The following is a 19,089-nucleotide window of genomic DNA, read 5'->3' as shown; positions in this document are numbered from 1 at the left end:
AAAGACTAGCAATAAGAGCTTACACAAGGAATGGGAATATGGCCAAGGGGGAGACCAAGATGTGTGTGGAGAGAGTGGATAGTGGAGAGTGTTAGGAGAAGAGGACAAGACTGGAACACCGTGGAAAGAGAGTTGTGGAAGACCAGAAGAAAATTGAGAGGTTTGACTTCAATGCTGACCCAGTCAGAGGCAGGAAACGGTGAAGGATGATGATGATGATACACGTTACCACAAGCATTTAAACAATTCAGAAGAGTAGATGCTTTTTTAAAGGATAAGGAGGATTAGATGTGTATTGAAAAAATTCAATGCTAAAGAAGGGGGGAGGGGTTGATAATTAAAAAATAGATGAAACATTACAATTTAAGTGTTTGCAGTAGCCATACGCCAAGTGAAAGTCTAAACAAATTTACTACATCTTGGAACATCAAATGATTATACTCCAATATTTCACCACTGTCGTCTCGTATCGTGGCCGTCTGGTCTAAGGTGTAAACTTCGGGCTCTGGCTACGGGATGAGTGTAACAACTTTTTGCCTGAGTTTTCGGCCAGCCTATGGGACCAGTGGCGACCCACCATCATGAGGAAATTGGAGAGCAGTGAATGACTAGAGTAACCCAGTCATGGAGATTGACTAAGGATTTCTTATGCTGACCACACGTCACCCCCAACTGTTTCTATGATCTCCCTCCTTGGGGGAGTGAGGTAGGTAGGCCCTGGCCTTCAAGGGCTGTTGGCCACAGGTTATTATTTTTCACCAGTGTCAGTTGGCTTCTTCAGGGCTATTAAAATAGGGACCTTACTTGTCAAACCAGCAGAGTTAAAAAGTATAAAAACAGGCATCCACGTGAACTTAAAAGGTCCGTATGGGCCAGAAGTGTATGATAAAATGGGTAAGGAGAATGGCAGAAGTAGGTGTGGCCAGCTGATTCGTTTTCAGTATTGGAAATTTGTATGATGCGCTACTGTTCCCAACAAACTGAAAACTAGTATTTCTTGTTATTTAGTTGGTCTATAATTCCTGTGACCTTGGTGAAATATTGGAGTGCAACCATTCAAAGTACCAAAGTGTGTACCTTTCTTTTAATATTACAATGTTTGCACATGGCGTGAATCAAGCTTTAACCAAATCCAGTAAAGATGACATGTACATTTACAGACAGACAACTACGTATTAATAATATAATAAAAGCATTTTTATTAGAGCGGGTGTTTCAGCCTCGAGAGCTGCTCTTACAAGACCCTTGTCTGGGACATGATTACAAGTAAAAATGGAATACAAGAATACATACTGATTACATGTAAACTTAAAGAATATGGATTGAATAGAACAAACATAAACTGAATTAAAAAGAAATAGAAAAGCATTACATTTAAATTAAGTACTTAGATATCTAATGATTGTTGCTTTCATCTTTAGTACATTAATGACTCTGAGTCATCTAGAACAATGAATAAAGTAATCATAAGAGCATAATAGATAAAGTTAAATAAAAATAAAATAATGAAGTTAAAGAATGTTAATAGCTCTAAGATTTTATGAATACAGTTGCTAGTTGTTACAATGGATGAATTTCTGATTACAGATTCCTCGGGATTAAGTACTTCGCTGCCTTGTTACAAGATAATGTTTAAGTATATGTTTAAATAGCTGAAGGCACTGGATGGATGTTAGAGAGGTTGGAAGGGAATTCCATTCTTTGGTGGCAGTTACGGTATACGACTTCCCGTAGGTAGTTGTATTATGTACTGGCACTAACAATATTTTTTTCGTCGCGTTGCATGTTGATGCCCGTTTGATTTTGTGCTTAGTTTCACAATGAGATATCCAGGTTGCTTGCTGTTCAGTACTTTATGTGATGGAGTGAGTAACTGGTATTTAGCAAAGTTCTTTGTATGAAGCCAATTCAAACGGTGTAAATATTTTGAAATAAATGAGGTTCCTTTTTTTTTAGCTTGTAAATAAATCTAATGCATGCATTCTGTAGTTTTTGTAGCTGGTTAGATATGGAGCTGCTTTGCATTAAAGTAACTATGGATCCATAGATTAATCGTGATAATACTAGACTTTTGCACAATTTTTTCTTAGCCTCAGTGCCTACAATATTCTTCAAGTGATATAAGGCTCGATATTATCTGCGTTGAAATATGATCTGACCATTCGATGTGGGAATCCATGAGAATGTGGAGGCTATTAACAGTCTTTCTATAATTAATGGGTAGCTATTCAATATAGGGAGAATCATGTGATCTGTGCTATTGCTTAGCTTTTTCACAAGAAATACAGCTGCATCAATAATAGGAAAAGTGTTAAAAGGTACAATCATCGGTAAAAATTTACTATCCTTCGGACACCTCTAATTTTTTCGTTTCGTCAATTTTTGACATTCGTACTTATGTATCTGCTTCGCGGAACATTCCTGAAGGTGTAGAACATCTAGAAATGGCAAAATAAGCGAAAATAAGGCGTTAGTTTTCGGAATGGAAACTGTCGATTTTCGTGATTTTTTTTTGTTTCACAACCAAATATATATATTCCTGATACTACAACGACACCAAATTTTAACTATGTTTGCCTAACCTAACCACGTGCCAATGGTTCATGGGGCTAGCGTCAATGGTTCGTGGGGTTAGCGTCAATGGTTCGCAATTATTTCCAATTTTTGATCCTCATACTAACACGACACCAAATTTGAACTATGTTTCCTAACCTAACAGAACTAACCTATCCACGCGCCAATGGTTCGTGGTGCTAGCTATTCTCCGTCGGAGAATTAATTTTCAACAAACAACATGAATTTCAGCTATGAACCATTCCCACATCACACAAAACACCTTCCCGATGTTCAACAATGCTACAGGAACTTATTACGGTAAGTAGTTTCTTCTGTAAAAATAAATAAATGTGTCCGAAGGATAGTAAACTAGTACCTAAAAAACAAAGTAACACTCAAGCAGTTGCATATATTTAATACAAGAAATTAGCTTACCTTTATTCTCTGGGTGTAAATTTGCCAATGCTACAATTTCATGTCCTGCTGCAACACATTGGATCATGTTGTAACAACTATCCTTTCCCCCACTGACTAGGGCCACTACTCTCATCATAGAATGTGTGGAAGCAGGCTAAATCCTAAAGGAGTTGTTCACATTAACAGTTCATGATTCAGGACTCAAATATATAAACTCTGAAAATAAACACGTCACTGTTTTAAAATCATTTAGCAGCCAATGCAATCAAGCAATAATTCTAATGGTACCGGTTCCGATTGTTTTATATATTTTTTTTCAAATTCTACTAGCAGAAAGACTTAATTAATAATTATTGTAGAATTTTGGAAATCATTGTCACACAAAATTTGAACCTTCCTTGAAGCAATGGGCACTGTTTGGATTTGAAAAGTTATTTATGTTGAATAAAACAACTTAAACATTACCTTACACAAGCATTCGTGCTTCCCATGGACAAGGTAGCGTCTGTTGACAAGCGACAGTAATGGGAATGAGAATGAGTCTAGAAATAAATCGGAACCTTAGTAGAATGCATTTAGGGACTTCATTTTAATGCTAAAAGAACAAAATCTTAACTAATCGCTACAACTCCGCAGTATGTGTTAACGCACGTAAATCAAAATTGAACCATGTAAAAAGGTAAGACTGCAGAATATGGGCTGCTTAGGAGGAACACAGTTCATAATTTTTTGGTAATGTTTTGTAGTTAGTAATCGGGAAAAGTAAGTTTGAAGGTGCGGAAATTTTTTTCTTTAAAAAAAAAAAAAACAAGAAAGTGTGTGTGGGGGGTGGAATCCGGAGTGACAAATCAACTCGAATTCGGTGAAAAGAAGGGTCTCATTTATCACACAACACTTGAGCACTTTTATTGTAGGCTAGCTTGGTTTAGTTTTCTTAGCCCAAATAATAATTTTTCATTGTATTTATGCTAATGGAACCTAACCTAACCTCATAGGCATTCCTCATCTGACGTCGGAACACAAGGTAGAAAAACTCTTGTGCGGAGAGGAAGACCCCGAAACAAATGACAGCAACTGTGCGTAAACAATATGGACGTGAACAAAAGGAGAAATGGATTGCTTTTAGTAGCAGGAAAAACATTTTTGGTATAATTTAACAATACAGGAAATTTATCCAATTTGTTTAAAATTTGGGATACTTACTAATTTGGGCCTCGTAATCACGAATCTGCACTTAAAATTTGGCAGGTGAATCTGGCCAATTTCTAACATGCCTTTAACAGGGACTCTATAGATATAGGCGGGGCCACGATAGCGGTTGGGGGCGGTAGGTCAATTACCCCAGGGGCGGAGCCCGGAATCGGCGGGAAATTTGGAAATCAAGGGTGTGGAAATAAGAACTTAATTTAGATTATTTTGCTATTTCCACATGTGAGCGCCAAATATTGACTGCAGATTCGTGATTAGGGGGTCAAAATTAGTGAGTATGCCGAATTTCAAACAAAATGGAGAAATTCCCTGTATTGTAAAATCGCTCCACCTTTTTTGGTAAATGTTTACTATCCTTTGGACCCCTATAACTTCTGAGTTTCGTCAATTTTTGACAATTGTACTTACCTATCTGCTTCGCGGATCATTTTTTAACGTGTATTCACGTTTTTTTGATCATTTTTTTTTTTAAAAAAGTGTTTTTGTAACTGAACAACGTACGTTTCCGCAAATTGTTTGTGGAGCTATGTGTCAATGGTTCATGGTGCTATGTGAGAATGGTTCATGGAGCTATGCGAGAATGGTTCGTGGGGCTACGCATATTTTTTTCGAAACCAATTTTTAACTATTGTAACCTATTGTGACCCTACCTAACCTAACCTTACCGGAAATGGTTCGTGGGGCTATGCGTCAATGGTTGAATTTCCGCTATGAACCATTCCCACATCACACAAAACACCTTCCAGATGTTAGACAACACTACAGGAACTTATTACAGTAAATAGTTTCTTCTGTAGAAATGAAGAAATCTGTCCGAGGGACAGTAAAGTAGTACCCATCTTTTACGCCCAATAATATAATAGTAATTGGAAAAGTAACACCGGAAAATGGAAGTAGAAGGTACATACTTTCAGGGAATATAAATTTTGCTAGTCTATTTAGAGGGAAAAAGCAGTCCATGTTCTATAGTGAGACCTTAATCTAGACTAAGAGGCAGTAGCGTGCCAAAGGGGGTGGGTGGGGGTTATAACCCCCCTTGGACCAGTATTCCTTAAAAAAAAGATTAAAATTTCGGTAACCACCAAACGTCTCTAATTCCCTTATTTTCGTATTTTTCACATTGATACTTACATATTCTGCATTCGTAAGGATTCTTCTATTTCGCGTTTCGTTTTTTGCAGGCAAATAATCTCAATTTTCGAAATATGGAGTATTTTTATTTTCTTCGCTTTTGCTTGCGATACACACGATATGGCGCAGAAATCTTGACTAGCGTAGTCCATGATCAGTGGTTATGCAGTGTTGCGACCTTCTTCATAGCAAAATATCTAGGTACTAGTATGGAGAATACGTAAGTATGAATGTGGAAAATACGAAAATAAGGGAATTAGAGACGTTTGGTGGTTACTGAAATTTTAATGATATGGATAACAACATAGGCCTTTAGCCTAAAAATAAACTTCAGTCTGCTGACGTCAGAACGCAAGGTAGCAAGAGTGTTGTGCGATAAGTGATTGAAATAAAACAAAGCAACTGAAACCATTGGCGCGTGGATAGGTTAGTAGGGCCACGCAAAGGTTTCAATAGTGAAAAAGATAGCCCCACGAACCATTGGCGCTAGCGCCACGAACCATTGGCGCGTGGATAGGTTAGTAGGGCCACGCAAAGGTTTCAATAGTGAAAAAGATAGCCCCACGAACCATTGGCGCTAGCCCCACGAACCATTGGCGCTAGCCCCACGAACCATTGGCACGTGGATAGGTTAGTAGGGCCACGCAAAGGTTTCAATAGTTAAAAATATAGCCCCACGAACCATTGGCGCTAGCCCCACGAACCACTGGCGCGTGGATAGGTTAGTAGGGCCACGCAAAGGTTTCAATAGTGAAAAAGATAGCCCCACGAACCATTGGCGCTAGCCCCACAAACCATTGGCGCTAGCCCCACGAACCATTGGCGCGTGGATAGGTTAGTAGGGCCACGCAAAGGTTTCAATAGTTAAAAATTGGTTTCGAAAAAAATATCCGTAGCCCCACACACCATTCTCGGATAGCCCCACGAACCATTGGTGCTAGCCCCACGAGCGATTCACGGATAGCCCCACGAACCATTCATAAATAGCCCCACAAACCATTCACGGATAGCCCCACGAAACATTCACGGATAGCCCCATGAACCATTCACAGATAGCCCCACGAACCATTCACGGATAGCCCCACGAACCATACATAAATAGCCCACGAACCATTCATAAATAGCCTTAGAGATACTGGGCGAAAGGGGGGGGGGGGTTATCACTCCCATCAACCTCACATTGAGCACGCCACTGATCCTGTGCACGTCATGTTGTCGCAAGTTCGTAATCAGAAATGATGAACAATAACTCACGTTTATTTACGTTCTAGAACTGTTACACAGTTACAAAACCGCGCATTTGGAAACACTGACCGGTTGTTACGTCATGAAACGCTCGCAGATATTTGGTTCACGTAGTAGACGGACATCAAGGGAACAGCTTTCATGCATCGGAGCGACATTAATGTCGAAAATTACATGATTTATCGGCAAAAAAATTTCAACGAGTTGAAAGCAAACTTCCAAGACCTTCCTAAAGTATAAATAAACCCATTTCGGTAAGTACTTTCTCCTGTAAAATTGAAGAAATACGTTTTGGGAATACGAAAATTTTACCAAAAAAAGACCATCAAAAGCAGGAAAAAGATGGCAAAATGAGCGAGGACTACTAAAAAAATGTATACCTTCTCCTTTCGAAAATCCTGGGCCCGCCACTGACTAGAGGGGTTGTAGATCTGATATAAAATAGTCAATACACGATACTTTTGAATATTGCTATAATGTAACTTTCTATATTTGGTATAACTTTCTCTATTTTACACTTCGTAAAAAGATTCTACATCACAAGCTTATCTTTTGCTCTTCTCATTTTTATCTTAAAATTACATGACCAACGCAGATTAATGAACTGTCAATTAGGATTAACACTACTTATCACTTTGCGATAAAAAAAAAGTTAAAATTATCCCTCTCTTTGCCTGTATGGTTCGGAATAGACGACTAAAAGCTAAAAAGGACACCACACACGGGCACACTTCAAAAGCCATGACATTACCTAATAATTCAGATTAAAATCTTTACATTTATCACACTTGGAAATTGGAATTTTCAGCTAGACTTTACGCTGACAATTATACTACTACACACTTCACACGTAATTATTTCATGATAAATATCATCCATAAAATTACAGTTCATCCACGTTCATGTAGACACAGCCATTCACTTTGGAATAGTGATGGGTCGTTCCGGAACGAATCGTTCCAAAGGAACGAAACCAGCAAGTGAACGAATCGTTCCGATTCCGGAAGTCAGCTGGAATCGAATCCGGTTTTGTTTTTAGCTACTGCGCCTGCGTCGTTGTCAACACATGCGAGAAACTTCTACAAGCGGCTTCTCTTGTCCTTTTGTTCCCTTACTTTCCCGTCATCTGCCTCAGCATTGAAAAGGCACTCCGAGGAGAGGGAAGATGGAGGGTGTAGGAGGAAAGTTGTATTTTGCCCATTCCGAGTGGTCTGGGCTAAACAGCACGGACGAATTCTGCAAAATTCTTCCCTGGCTCGGAGAAAAATTTCCCTCCCGTGTAGCAAAAAATGTCCCTTTCGACTTAAAAATTCCTGGTCTTCCACAACCAAGAAATACAACAATAAAATAGAAAATAAATTATCCATACTTTCACGATTTATCCAGAACTTCTAATCTAGGAGGGTGTAAATGATGTAAAGGCAAATTTAACACCAAATCACACTGATTGATTTGCTTTATTTTACTTCGCTTTTTGTGCCACTTTTGGCTAATTTGCGAAGATGGAGATGAGTGATGAATGGACACTCACAAACATCCATGGATTCGTACCCGGGACCCCCTAGTGTTATCGCGAAGTGCTAACCCCTCCGCCAAGGGGGTCTGCTACCAAATTAGATGATTGTGAATAAATTTAAAGGGGGTCTGTTGCGAAAAAAATATAGCCGTGATATGTAGAGGTGGATAAATCATTGAGTATGTACTTAATTTATTTTCTTCATGTTGGACAAAATCTGTTTTATTTGAGTCGTTATTGTTAATTAATATTTTTACTTGAATGTTGAATGTTGATTGTTGATTGATTGATTTAGTTTATTTTACTTTGCGTTTTGTGCCTCCTGGCTAATTTGCGAAGATGGGGATGAGTGATGAAATTGATGAATGGACATTCACAAACAACCAAATCCGAGCGGGATTCGAACCCGGGACCCTTGGCATCGCAGCGCGATGTGCTAACCACTCAGCCACAGGCTCCGGCTTTACTTGAATGTTGTTACACTTTTTAACTCAATCACGATTAACTGAGTTCGAACTGAAAGAAAATACATTTCAGGTGTTTATAAAAGATAAGTATTATTTAATGCAAGACATCTAATTCCACCGTTTCTTGCACATTTTAGACGTTTCACTCTTTTCCCTTCCTTGGCTCCAAAATTTCCTGTTTTTAGGAAGTTTCCTGTTGGGTTCATCGCGGTTAAACTCCTCTCCCTCCTTCACCCGCTATTGAGGTCAGAAGGAACCAACCAAGAAGCCAAATATAATGGAGGGCGTTACTACAGTTTTTAACTCGCTCCAAGCTCCCCAATAGGCGGACTGTACGTTTGAAGGACTAGTCAGTGAGCCTTGGTACGAGTTTTTGGAATCGGAACGAGAATTTGGAGCGTTCCGACCAAACAGCCTGGAGTGGAGAGGGGCAAGGGTGCGGGTGTGTTTGAGATACACCTGCACTTCGTAAAATCAAATGTTCGCTGAAATCTGAATCATAAGAACATCGAATTGTAAAAAGAAAGGGACGTAACTATGTATTTGAAGTTAATAAAAATACATTTACATTGAGAGAAGAGTGCAGTAATCATTTGGCATCCATGACAATTTAATTTATTAATTACATTCGACGGTTCATTTTTCTCCCTCTTTCCCTCCCATTACACAACCTTTATTAAGAATATACTATAAGGTAAAAAGAAAATATCAGTTATGAACCATTCCTGTTGTCGACATAAAAGAAATTTATATTTCTAAAAACCCGGTATTGATATGTTTACGTCGAATCAATTACGCGCAATCGGCCTATTTGAGAGATTTTGTCTTACCACATGGCATATTTTTCTTAGCTTTATTTCCATCGCTTTTAGTGTGATTACAATTTGTTATAGCTAATATCAGTAATAAATGGGGAAAAAATGCATGATGATAATTTTCTCCTTTCAAAGTAAAGTACTTGTAATTTCACATTGTTTAGCAGTGCACCCGCGAAGTGTAAAACGCTGCAAAATAACATTGAATGGGCCCACCCTTTAGCCGCGTGTAATTAACACACATATTACCAGGTCCACAAAACTCCATCCTACATTATTTTCAATTTCCCCCACCTCCTCTCCTGGCAAGGAGGAACGAAACATGAGCCTCGTTCCTTGGAACGAGAGGAAATGATTCCAGGAATCATGATTCCGAAAAGGAACGAGTGAACGAAATCATGGTGGAGACAGCCGGAGTCGGACCGACTTGCAGTGGAACGAAGGAACGAGTTGGAGGAATCGATTCCTTTAGGTGAGCGGAACGAAAGGAATCGAATCCGCAAAAGGAACGACTTTTCCCATCACTACTTTGGAAAGTAGTGTTGCCAGTCTGCTTCTTGAAAATTACAGTTTCTCTTCATTTTCACATGATTGAATGATTTCATTTAATGGAGAGGTTGGTGGCGGGGGCTTATAACCAAAGAAGCAAATTGTGGCACGTTAGTAGAGTGTATATATTTTTTAATGAAATATTAGGGTTACGTCCTGTTTTTGTGGCGGCCGGACCGTAGAGCGGGATCACATCACCTCCAAAGTGACCGGCCGAGATTGAGAATGTGGGGGACCCTACCCCCACATCACCTAAATCACGTGCCTTAATGGCACGTGATGGACGGGAAACTTTACCTTTTTTGCTTCCTGTTTTACAAAACCACGGCAGTCCACGGTCTGTATTAGTGGTTTCGTATTCTACATTATGAATCTAAATATTTCCTGCTGTTTTTTCGACATTATGTTGTGAAAGAAAAGAGTTGGTACATGACTACGAGTTTATATAGGGGTTAAATTTTTAAGTATTGTGGTTTTTTGGAAGTTAAAGAAGTTTACATTACACATGGACTTGACCACTTGACAAACAAATTGGATCTGAGTCGTGATATCGCTGGGCGCAAGGGGTTGAAGGAGCAGCAGAGGTTTCCTAACCCTCTCACTGACGTTCCACCACCGAAAAAAAAGACATGTCATTTTAGCCAAATTATGCGTATCTATAAAGTTTGACGTATAATACATGTAACTGTTCCCAGAAATTTTTCTGCCTCTCTCGTTAACCTTTATTTTTCTGGCTCCGTCACAGATTGAAACCTCTTGATTTATGAAAGATTTCTTCGATTGCAGTGTCGCTGATGTTTCAAATTTATTTTTCACAATCATAAAAACAAGTTTGATAAAGTTATTTATTTCTGAATGTTGAATTGTGAATTCAGCAGAACATTTGGTGGGAGATCATAATGGCTTCTTAATATCTTCTTTCCCTCTTTCTCGTATATCCTTCTGTTGGAGATTTCAAGTCTTATCCACATCTCTATGGATCTAGATTTGTAGCATCAATGTTTTCTGCTATTTTTAATTGTGCCATTGTATTGCAATTATAGCAGGAAAATGAATTAATGACGATGAAATATGACGAAATTGTGTGCATTAATTATGTCAGAACAGTTATTTGTTCTTTTTATATCAATTTGGATGGCCTAAATATGGAAATATTAAAATTGAAACTCTTAGAGAGTGTTCCATTTTGTCCATAGTATTTTTTGTCGTTGTATTTGTAACATGATTCCATGAGCACTGTTTTGAGACAAATTTTGCTACATTTTACTTCCCAAAATTTTTTGTTGGTTAAGAGTAACGTTTATCTTACAAAAATATTATTTTTAGCTTGCATTTAGTACCTCAGGAAATGGAATTAATATTGTTGAAATAAAATTGTAACTCCCGCAAGGAGTACGGTGCTCGGAAAGTGTTTGTGTTTGTTACGTACTGTATGGTGAGCGGGGGGTGTTGGAGCAAACTTTTTGGTGGCGCTCCTTTGAAGAATCGGACAGAAGGGTGTACAGTATTTAACTATAGTTTCACAAAGATGGTTTTGGCAGATCGAAGTACAGAAAATGTGAGAAATGGTCGAAGATCACGAGGACCAAGTCCAAATGGACATGCTTCGGATTCTAGTAGTGAGGAAGAGGGTGGTAGGTATTTGAACATACCTGTGCACTGACCTCGTCTCATGAGTTTCTTTATTCTTATTTACATTTATAATGTTTTTATTGAGCCTGAATATGCATAATTTTGAGCTTATCCTTCCCTTTTGTGTTGCGACTTTAGATCATACTTTTTTTTTTATTCGCGTAAATGATCACGTAGACCAGTACAAGTCTTGCGCAAAGTGTCTGCGCTCCTTTGATATGTCAACAGGACAGAAATGTTTCTGTAAATTTCATGTTAGGTTGCACAGAGTGCTTGTATAATAATTTTTAGATTATAATTGAGACGAAATGAACATAGTAACAGAGCGTAAATAAATCTGTACAAGGTATAACTGCTATCAACCATTTCTCGGACGAGAATGGATGACTGCCAATTTGAATTATCAGTAGCCTGTATTATGTAGTGTACTACCTAAGATTGAAAGAAGTCTAGAATTAAGACTTGTTTCCTGACAATTTATGCGGCAATTTTTTTGTGAAATTGAGAGAGAGAAGTGTATGAATGTCTAGAATACATCGTGTTCGATGCGACTGTTACGTTGAGATTACAGTCTCACAGCGAAAAACACGTTTGAACGTCAAAATTACTTTATTGGAATTTTTATAGAAATAGTCCGATGAGAGAATGTCCCACGAATCAAAATATTCACGCACTTTTTTCAACCATGGTTTGGAAGTGATATTCTTTGGGTAACAGTTTCATAGATTGGAGACACATTTAAATCGCATATTTTGTGTTTCACATTGTTCATACTTACGAATTGTGTATTGTGGAACATAGTTCAAGGTGCCATTATGCTTTTTACATGAAAACAAAGGCAATTTTTCACATTCTGAGTGCTTTTTTTTATTCCTTTCTTCGCTTCCGGAACACACAATATGGCGGGCACATCTTGGACTCATGTTGTGGGTATGCAGTGTTTCAACCTTCTTCACCGAAAAATACCTACTATCGTGTTCGTCACCGGTGGAAATTATACATTATGCATGGGTAGCTGATGGATAGCCCGGGTAGCTGACGGATAGCCCCACGAACCATTTCCGATAAGGTTAGGTTTGGTTACGTTAGGCAAGCATAGTAAAAAAAGGAACGAGTTTACAATACCGGACCACTCTCCAATTGCTATGAAATTTCGTCTACTCACTAATTGAGACCTCCTAATCACGAATCTGCATGTAATAATTGGCGGTCGAGTATGGAAATCGAGAAAAAAACGAAATAAACTATGTTTTCTTAACGTAACGTAACCCTACCATAAGAACACTAGCTCCACGGAACATACCATTTCCCCCGAATGGGTGTCCCTTATCGCACAACACTTTAGCAACATTGTGTTCTGACGTCACGGAAGAGAGCTTTTTCAAGTTAGGTAAGGCAAGGTATAGTTCTCTTAGCCAAAATATTAATTTTTCTTTGTATTTATGCTAATGAAACCTAACCTAACAGGCCTAACCTAACCTCGTAGGCATTCCTCGTCTGACGTCAATATTCAAGGTTGCAAGATTGTTGTGCGTAAAGGAAAACCATTAAGATGGTACCGAATTGCTGTGTATGGACAATCACCGTGGTAAATCGCAAGGTTATTTTACGAGTTCTATACGCAAATGTACAATTTTAACAAATGACCGCCAAATATGAACTACAGATACGTCATCAGGACACCAAAATTAGTAAGTAGGTGAAATTTTATAGGAATTGGAGAGTGGTCCGGTATTGTAAACTCATGCCTAAAAAAAAAAAGTGGGGGTGGAAACACTGACAGGGGCTTACGTCATCAAACATATTCAGCATCCGGTTGTCGTAGGGCAAGCAAATGAAAGCAATGGCAATTGTGCGTCGGTGAGATATTTCTCTTGAAAAATACATGATTTCCCGGTCAAATAGATTCCACGATGAAAGAAAATACCTCGAAGAACGTTGTAAACCTTGGAGAAACTCATTTCCGTAAGTAGGTTCTTGTGTAAAGTTGAAGAAATGTGTCTCTGATGTATGAAACTGTTACCATTCTTTGTTCTGCTTAGGCACTCTGTATGTTGTTGAATTGTTAAAGGTAACTCTGAATAATGGGATGAGAACAGTTCCGAATATTAATGATTTTCACAAATTTTGTAGGAATATTAGGAACTTTTATAACATTAGTAATGATCGCGGAAGTAAGGTTGAAGCTTGTGGAAAGTAATTAGCACAGTTAAAAGTTTCACCAAGTATTATTTAGTGTAGGAATTATGATTTGAAAGGTAGCTTACCCGAGCATCTATTGTTCCCAGTGAAGAGCCATTCTTTGTTTAGAAAGTATTAATTTGTGAGTAATTACGTGCTCATAAGTAGTCACTGTCTGAAGCATTCTGGGCCGTCAACCCACTGTACCCCCTCGAGAATTACGTCGATTTTTTAATCGACAGATTTCAACGTTTTACGTAATATAAAAGTGGTTCCAGTGTTAGGAAACTACAAATAACGGAGATATTTGATCGCGTAAGCTAAGAATCTCCTATTCCGGACTACTGTCGCTCATTTTTCCCGTAAAAAATTTGGAGTGAATTTACTATACCGGATCCCTCCCCGATATTCGTAATATTTTGCATACTCACTAATTTAGGCCTCCTAATCACGAATTCAAAGTTACAATTTGGTGGTCACGTCTAAGAATTGCAAAATAAGCTAAATTGAGTGATCTGCCATCGGCACGATTGCTCATTATTTACCGGAAAATTTTGTAAATCATGAGTAATCACACACCATTCAATTTCGCTTATTTTGCAATTTCTACTCTTGACCACCAAATTTTAACTTCAAATTTGTCATTGGGAGGCCTCAATTAGTGAGTATGCGAACTTCGATGCACCCGTACCGATCGATGTATGTCGATGTCAGTTTTTCATGCCTGTACCACAAGAAATGTCATGAAAATTGCTGTCAAAATTTCCCGCCGATTCCGGGCTCCGCCCCTGGGGTAATAACCTGTCGCCTGCAACCGCTATCGCGGCAACGCCTCTGCTCCGGCTACCTGCCTGTCTCTATAGATACGTTGGTAAGGAATTTAAATATTAAAGAAATGATAGTTTTGTAGCATGTAGAACTCCAAAAATTACTTTCCGCGCTCCAGAATTTCTTTCATCTCACTTTTCTAACCTAACCTTACCGAGAATGTTCAGTGCGGCTATCTGTCAATGGTTTTCCGGTAATTGCAGTGACGAACCTATAAAAAATCTTATTTTCGTAGCACTTTAACCACAAACGTTACTCACCGAAGATGCCATTTTCGTATCCTGCAATTTTACGATCCATACACTGTTGCCAAACTCACCTGTAATCAAATCAGTTTGCATTCCACATCCTCTTCTACATCGTGATTGTCACATGCACTTTAGTCCTTCATCCTCGACACATACTGCTCTCTTCCACCATTCTAACATGATCCGTGCTCACTAAGTATCAAATCAACACTGTGCCAACGCTGTAGACACAGTAAGTCATAGCGAACATTACAAATCAACACTGTGGCAACGCTGTAGACACAGTAAGTCATAGCGAACGTCAATTGTTTATATCAACAAATATGGTTTCCATACTTGTACACGGAGAATGATTGCGGGAATTGAAGAACTTCTTTTACAATTTCTACATGTTAATGATCAATTTCTGCACTTGACCGCAACATCTCAACCTTAGAAGAACCACCGGGACTAAGTATTTCGTGAGTATAATTAGTATTATGGAAATTACAGAAGGGTCCGATATTGTAAGTTCTAGCGAAAAATTTCCAAACAGCAGCAAATCTAACACTCCTGGAGTATCCTGACATTACTACGACCCCAAATTTTAACTATGTTTGCCTAACCTAACCTAACCGTGCATGGTTTGTGGACTATCCGTGAATGGTTTGTGGGGCTATCCGTGCATGATGTCAGCGCCAAATTATAACTGCAGATTCGTGATTACGAGGCCTAAATTATTGACTATGTGCAAAACTAAAAGAAATTGACCACTCTCTGCTCGCTGCCGTATTTTTAACTTCATCCACACATTCCTGCAGTATCGTCCACTGCATTTGACACATTTCTTTTTTCCGGTCACTAAACCATCCTCCTGCAACTCACGGATATACACCTCTGGCTCCTGGCCGAAGAACGCCACGATACTGAAAATGTCGATACACACCCCAATATGTATTTCAATAAATAGCACTTACCACACTAAAAACGTACGCCCATCTTGCAAACAAAATCCCTCTACCATGTGACATGAACCGAAACAACGTCTCGCACGGCCTGATGTAACACCAGGATTGCCAACCTTCAATCTCAGATATTTCCAACATTGCTCCAAGTTACAAAACACAAATAACGTAACAACATGTTCCTTCATATCACATGCAGATTGCAACGATGAAAATGACATCATAAATAGTCCCATCAAAAAAAACTCTCATTATTCCACTATAATACATCTTCTAAAGCTAAAAACAACACAAATTGTTCGTATAGAACGTGATCTTCATAACTGACACAAAAATCATCACCTTATCGCGGGGATACGGAACATCGACGGTAGCAAGCATTCTTTCCACATGGAAAAGTTCATGAAATAAATAAAACTAGAAATACGAGGGCTAGGAAACCTCACAAACCTAAATAGCACCTGGATAAGATATATTGTAACTATAGTGGAACCACAAGCAAAGAAACCTGCGCATATACGAGACTCCTGTGCACCGTACTCCCACGAGGAGGGGAGGGGGTGGGGGGCGAACCATGCTTCCTTATGACCCAAGCTGAACGGAAGAAGAAACATTGGAACGACTTGAGATGACCGGACCCCTCTCCGATTTTCTTCATATTTGGCGTACTCACTAATTGAGGCCTCCTAATCACGAATCTGAAGTTAAAATTTGTCGGAAAGTCTAGAAATTGCAAAATAAGCAAAATAAGGCATTAGTTTTCGGAATGGAAACTGTCGATTTTCGCAAATTTTTTTGTTTCACAACCAAATATATATATTCCTGATACTACCACCACACCAAATTTTAACTATGTTTGCCTAACCTTACCACGTGCCAATGGTTCAGTAAGTATGAGCAGTACTATAAAAATCGGAGAGCGGTCCGGTCGCGAAAATTGATTCGCTTATTTTGCAATTTCTAGACGTTTCCGACAAATTTTAACTTCAGATTTGTGATTAGGAGGCCTCAATTAGTGAGTATGTCAAATATGAAGAAAATCGGAGAGGGTTCCGGTCATCTCAAGTCATACCGAAACATTCTAAGACCATCACAACCACAAATGGATGACAAAACACAAACTTCCACAGAGAATTCTCCTGACTGTTGATCCAGGTGCTAGAACCTTTCTTGTGTGCCACAAAAATGCAGCCCAGGGTGTACTACGTGGAAGATAGGTTGACGATTTAAAGGTCTCCCCCTTGTACCCTCATTATGTCTAAGGAAGATTTCACATCAAAGCAACACACGTTGCTTGGGAACGAACCAATCGCCTGCATTCAATTGGTGAAATCCTCAAGCTACATGTGCCACCTATCGCTTGTTTTTGTGGTGTGAATTCTCCATTAGACAATAAGTATAAAAGCATATTTTATTCACTAAAATTAAGTCCAAAGAGGGGATTTTCTGACTCCTTCTCTTTGGTGTATCTGTGTGTCCAGGATATACCTGCTATACAGAACTAAAAATACAAGCACTGAATAATGTCATCCAATTAATATCCACACAAATACATCTTGTTAATATGTAGATCGTCGCATGTATGTGATTTCACTCTCACACATACCATACAAACAATATATATACATTCATAACTTCTCAACATCATTATCAAGACATTCGATGATGGTGTGTCAACACTTCAGTAATGCCTGCATTCAGTGTGAAAATAATCTTATGAGTGCCTAACCACCAATGAATAGGGACGTGAAGTTTACGTTTTATTTTCCCCTAAATTTTGATGTTATTTTTATCTGTAATTCGGTGATATTTTTCGCAGTTTAGGACAAAATTCTGTGTTATTAGTTTAAAAACAGAGTTATTTTTTGTGCTTTAGAGCAAAATTTGGTGTTACTTTTACATGCATTTTTACTGCTTCTATGCTTAAAATTTTCACATTGTTTTAGTTCTGGAAAATTGAGACAAATTTTAGTTTTAATGACAAAAATATATGGCTTACCTTTGTGAGAAATGACCAAATTTCTTCCATTTGGAAAATTATTTCATCTCATCAGCCACAAATACGGAACGTTTATTGAATGATAACACCCAAATCTTTGGACACAATCATACGCATCACATTTCCCTAACAATGCCAAAGAAATCCTCCTGCGACCTCAAAATACCCTCTTGTGTACACACACATACATGTTTTCCTCCCCCCTCCCCTGCCCGAAACACAACAGGTGCTTCTCCCTGAAAATTTTCTCGTTCCAACAAAATTTCCCTTCTGGTAAGATCCCCCAAGCAAAATCTATTTCAGGACGAGGTTTAAACACTGTCAGTCATATCTGCGCCAAACTGCAATAAATATAGAGTGATAATCTCTTTTGAATTGAACCATCACCAGCTAGACTACAAATGACAGAATACTGCTTAAGGTGGTTCTGTTTGAACAGATGAAGTGTTATCCCCAGTTTATAGTACATATTTTGCGGTGTTTTTCACGTTATAGTGTAAAATTCGGTGTTATTCTGAAGAATTGCATAATTCATGTTATTTCGCAATTCCGAAAACATGATAACATGTACTTCTTTTTTTGTTTTACTTGCATGCCTGGATTGGTGTTTTATTTCTATTGTATCTAATTAATATATAATAAATGTATACAAAAATTAATTATTGTTGTGGTAAATCAGGCCATATTTTCAGAATACGCCACAGAGATTGAGAAAAATACTCCAAATGAAGGTGGATTGATTTGAATCAGTGATTCAAATCACTTTAAATAAATAATTTATAGAATAATGTGCATAAGGATTTTGTAGATATCAGAATCACTTTTCGTGAAAGTACATTACTCTCGTAATCATTTAATGGTGATTATTAGGTTGTAAGAAAGGAAAATAAAGGAAACAAAATATATGTACAGATGGTGTGAAACTCATATGAAAGGAAATGTAGAGACACATTTCTCTTGCTTTAAAATTCAGTAATTTTTATATCCAAAAATAGTAAAACATTTTGTGTAGAAAAATGTACAAAATAATCATGTTAAGTCATAAATAGTGTCATTATCATTAAACTAAATAAACATGGCAGCTGATATTTTTCACATTAAAAAAGTTGCCAAAATTCTGTACAGTGACTATAAAAATATTTAAGTTAATATTTTATGTAACAAAATGTTTTATTTTCACTGGAAGAAAAGTTACTAAAATTTTTATAGTTTCATTAACAAACTCAACAATCATTTCTATAGTAGGTACAGTGTCAGAGACAGAAAAGTGTATATTTACATATAATGTTTTATTTGCTTTAATCAAACTGTTTGAATATTTTACAGGGCAGTTTACTAGAAAAAAAAGTCTT

General features: G+C 38.1%; 2 protein-coding genes across 6 annotated transcripts in view; one reads left to right on the top strand and one right to left on the bottom strand.

Moving 5' to 3' along the window:
• LOC145981044 (uncharacterized) overlaps positions 1 to 7,478 on the bottom strand; it is a 36,619-nt gene extending 29,141 nt beyond the window's left edge. For 2 of the 3 annotated variants that reach the window (XM_083114141.1, XM_083114144.1), the window contains exons 1-2: positions 7,310 to 7,478; positions 2,992 to 3,189 (exon numbers count right to left, since the gene is read on the bottom strand). In XM_083114141.1, the coding sequence (XP_082970267.1) occupies positions 2,992 to 3,109 (118 nt within the window). In that variant the 5' untranslated portion in view covers positions 3,110 to 3,189; positions 7,310 to 7,478. Of the gene's footprint in view, positions 1 to 2,991; positions 3,190 to 6,938; positions 7,078 to 7,309 lie in introns of those variants that run through there. The other variant, XM_083114142.1, reaches the window with a different exon arrangement.
• Positions 7,479 to 11,177: 3,699 nt separating this feature from the next.
• Positions 11,178 to 19,089, top strand: part of LOC145980552 (REST corepressor 3-like) — a 62,549-nt gene continuing 54,637 nt past the window's right edge. Inside the window, exon 1 of one of the 3 annotated variants that reach the window (XM_083113575.1) lies at positions 11,178 to 11,536. In XM_083113575.1, the coding sequence (XP_082969701.1) occupies positions 11,338 to 11,536 (199 nt within the window). In that variant the 5' untranslated portion in view covers positions 11,178 to 11,337. The remainder of the gene's footprint in view (positions 11,537 to 19,089) is intronic. The other 2 variants (XM_083113576.1, XM_083113574.1) reach the window with 2 other exon arrangements.

This window comes from Lepisma saccharinum, chromosome 28, assembly GCF_977018435.1.
Source record: "Lepisma saccharinum chromosome 28, izLepSacc3.1, whole genome shotgun sequence".
NCBI lineage: Eukaryota > Metazoa > Arthropoda > Insecta > Zygentoma > Lepismatidae > Lepisma > Lepisma saccharinum.
Note: the sequence above shows the minus strand (reverse complement) of the source record. Positions and strands in the feature narration are given on the sequence as shown.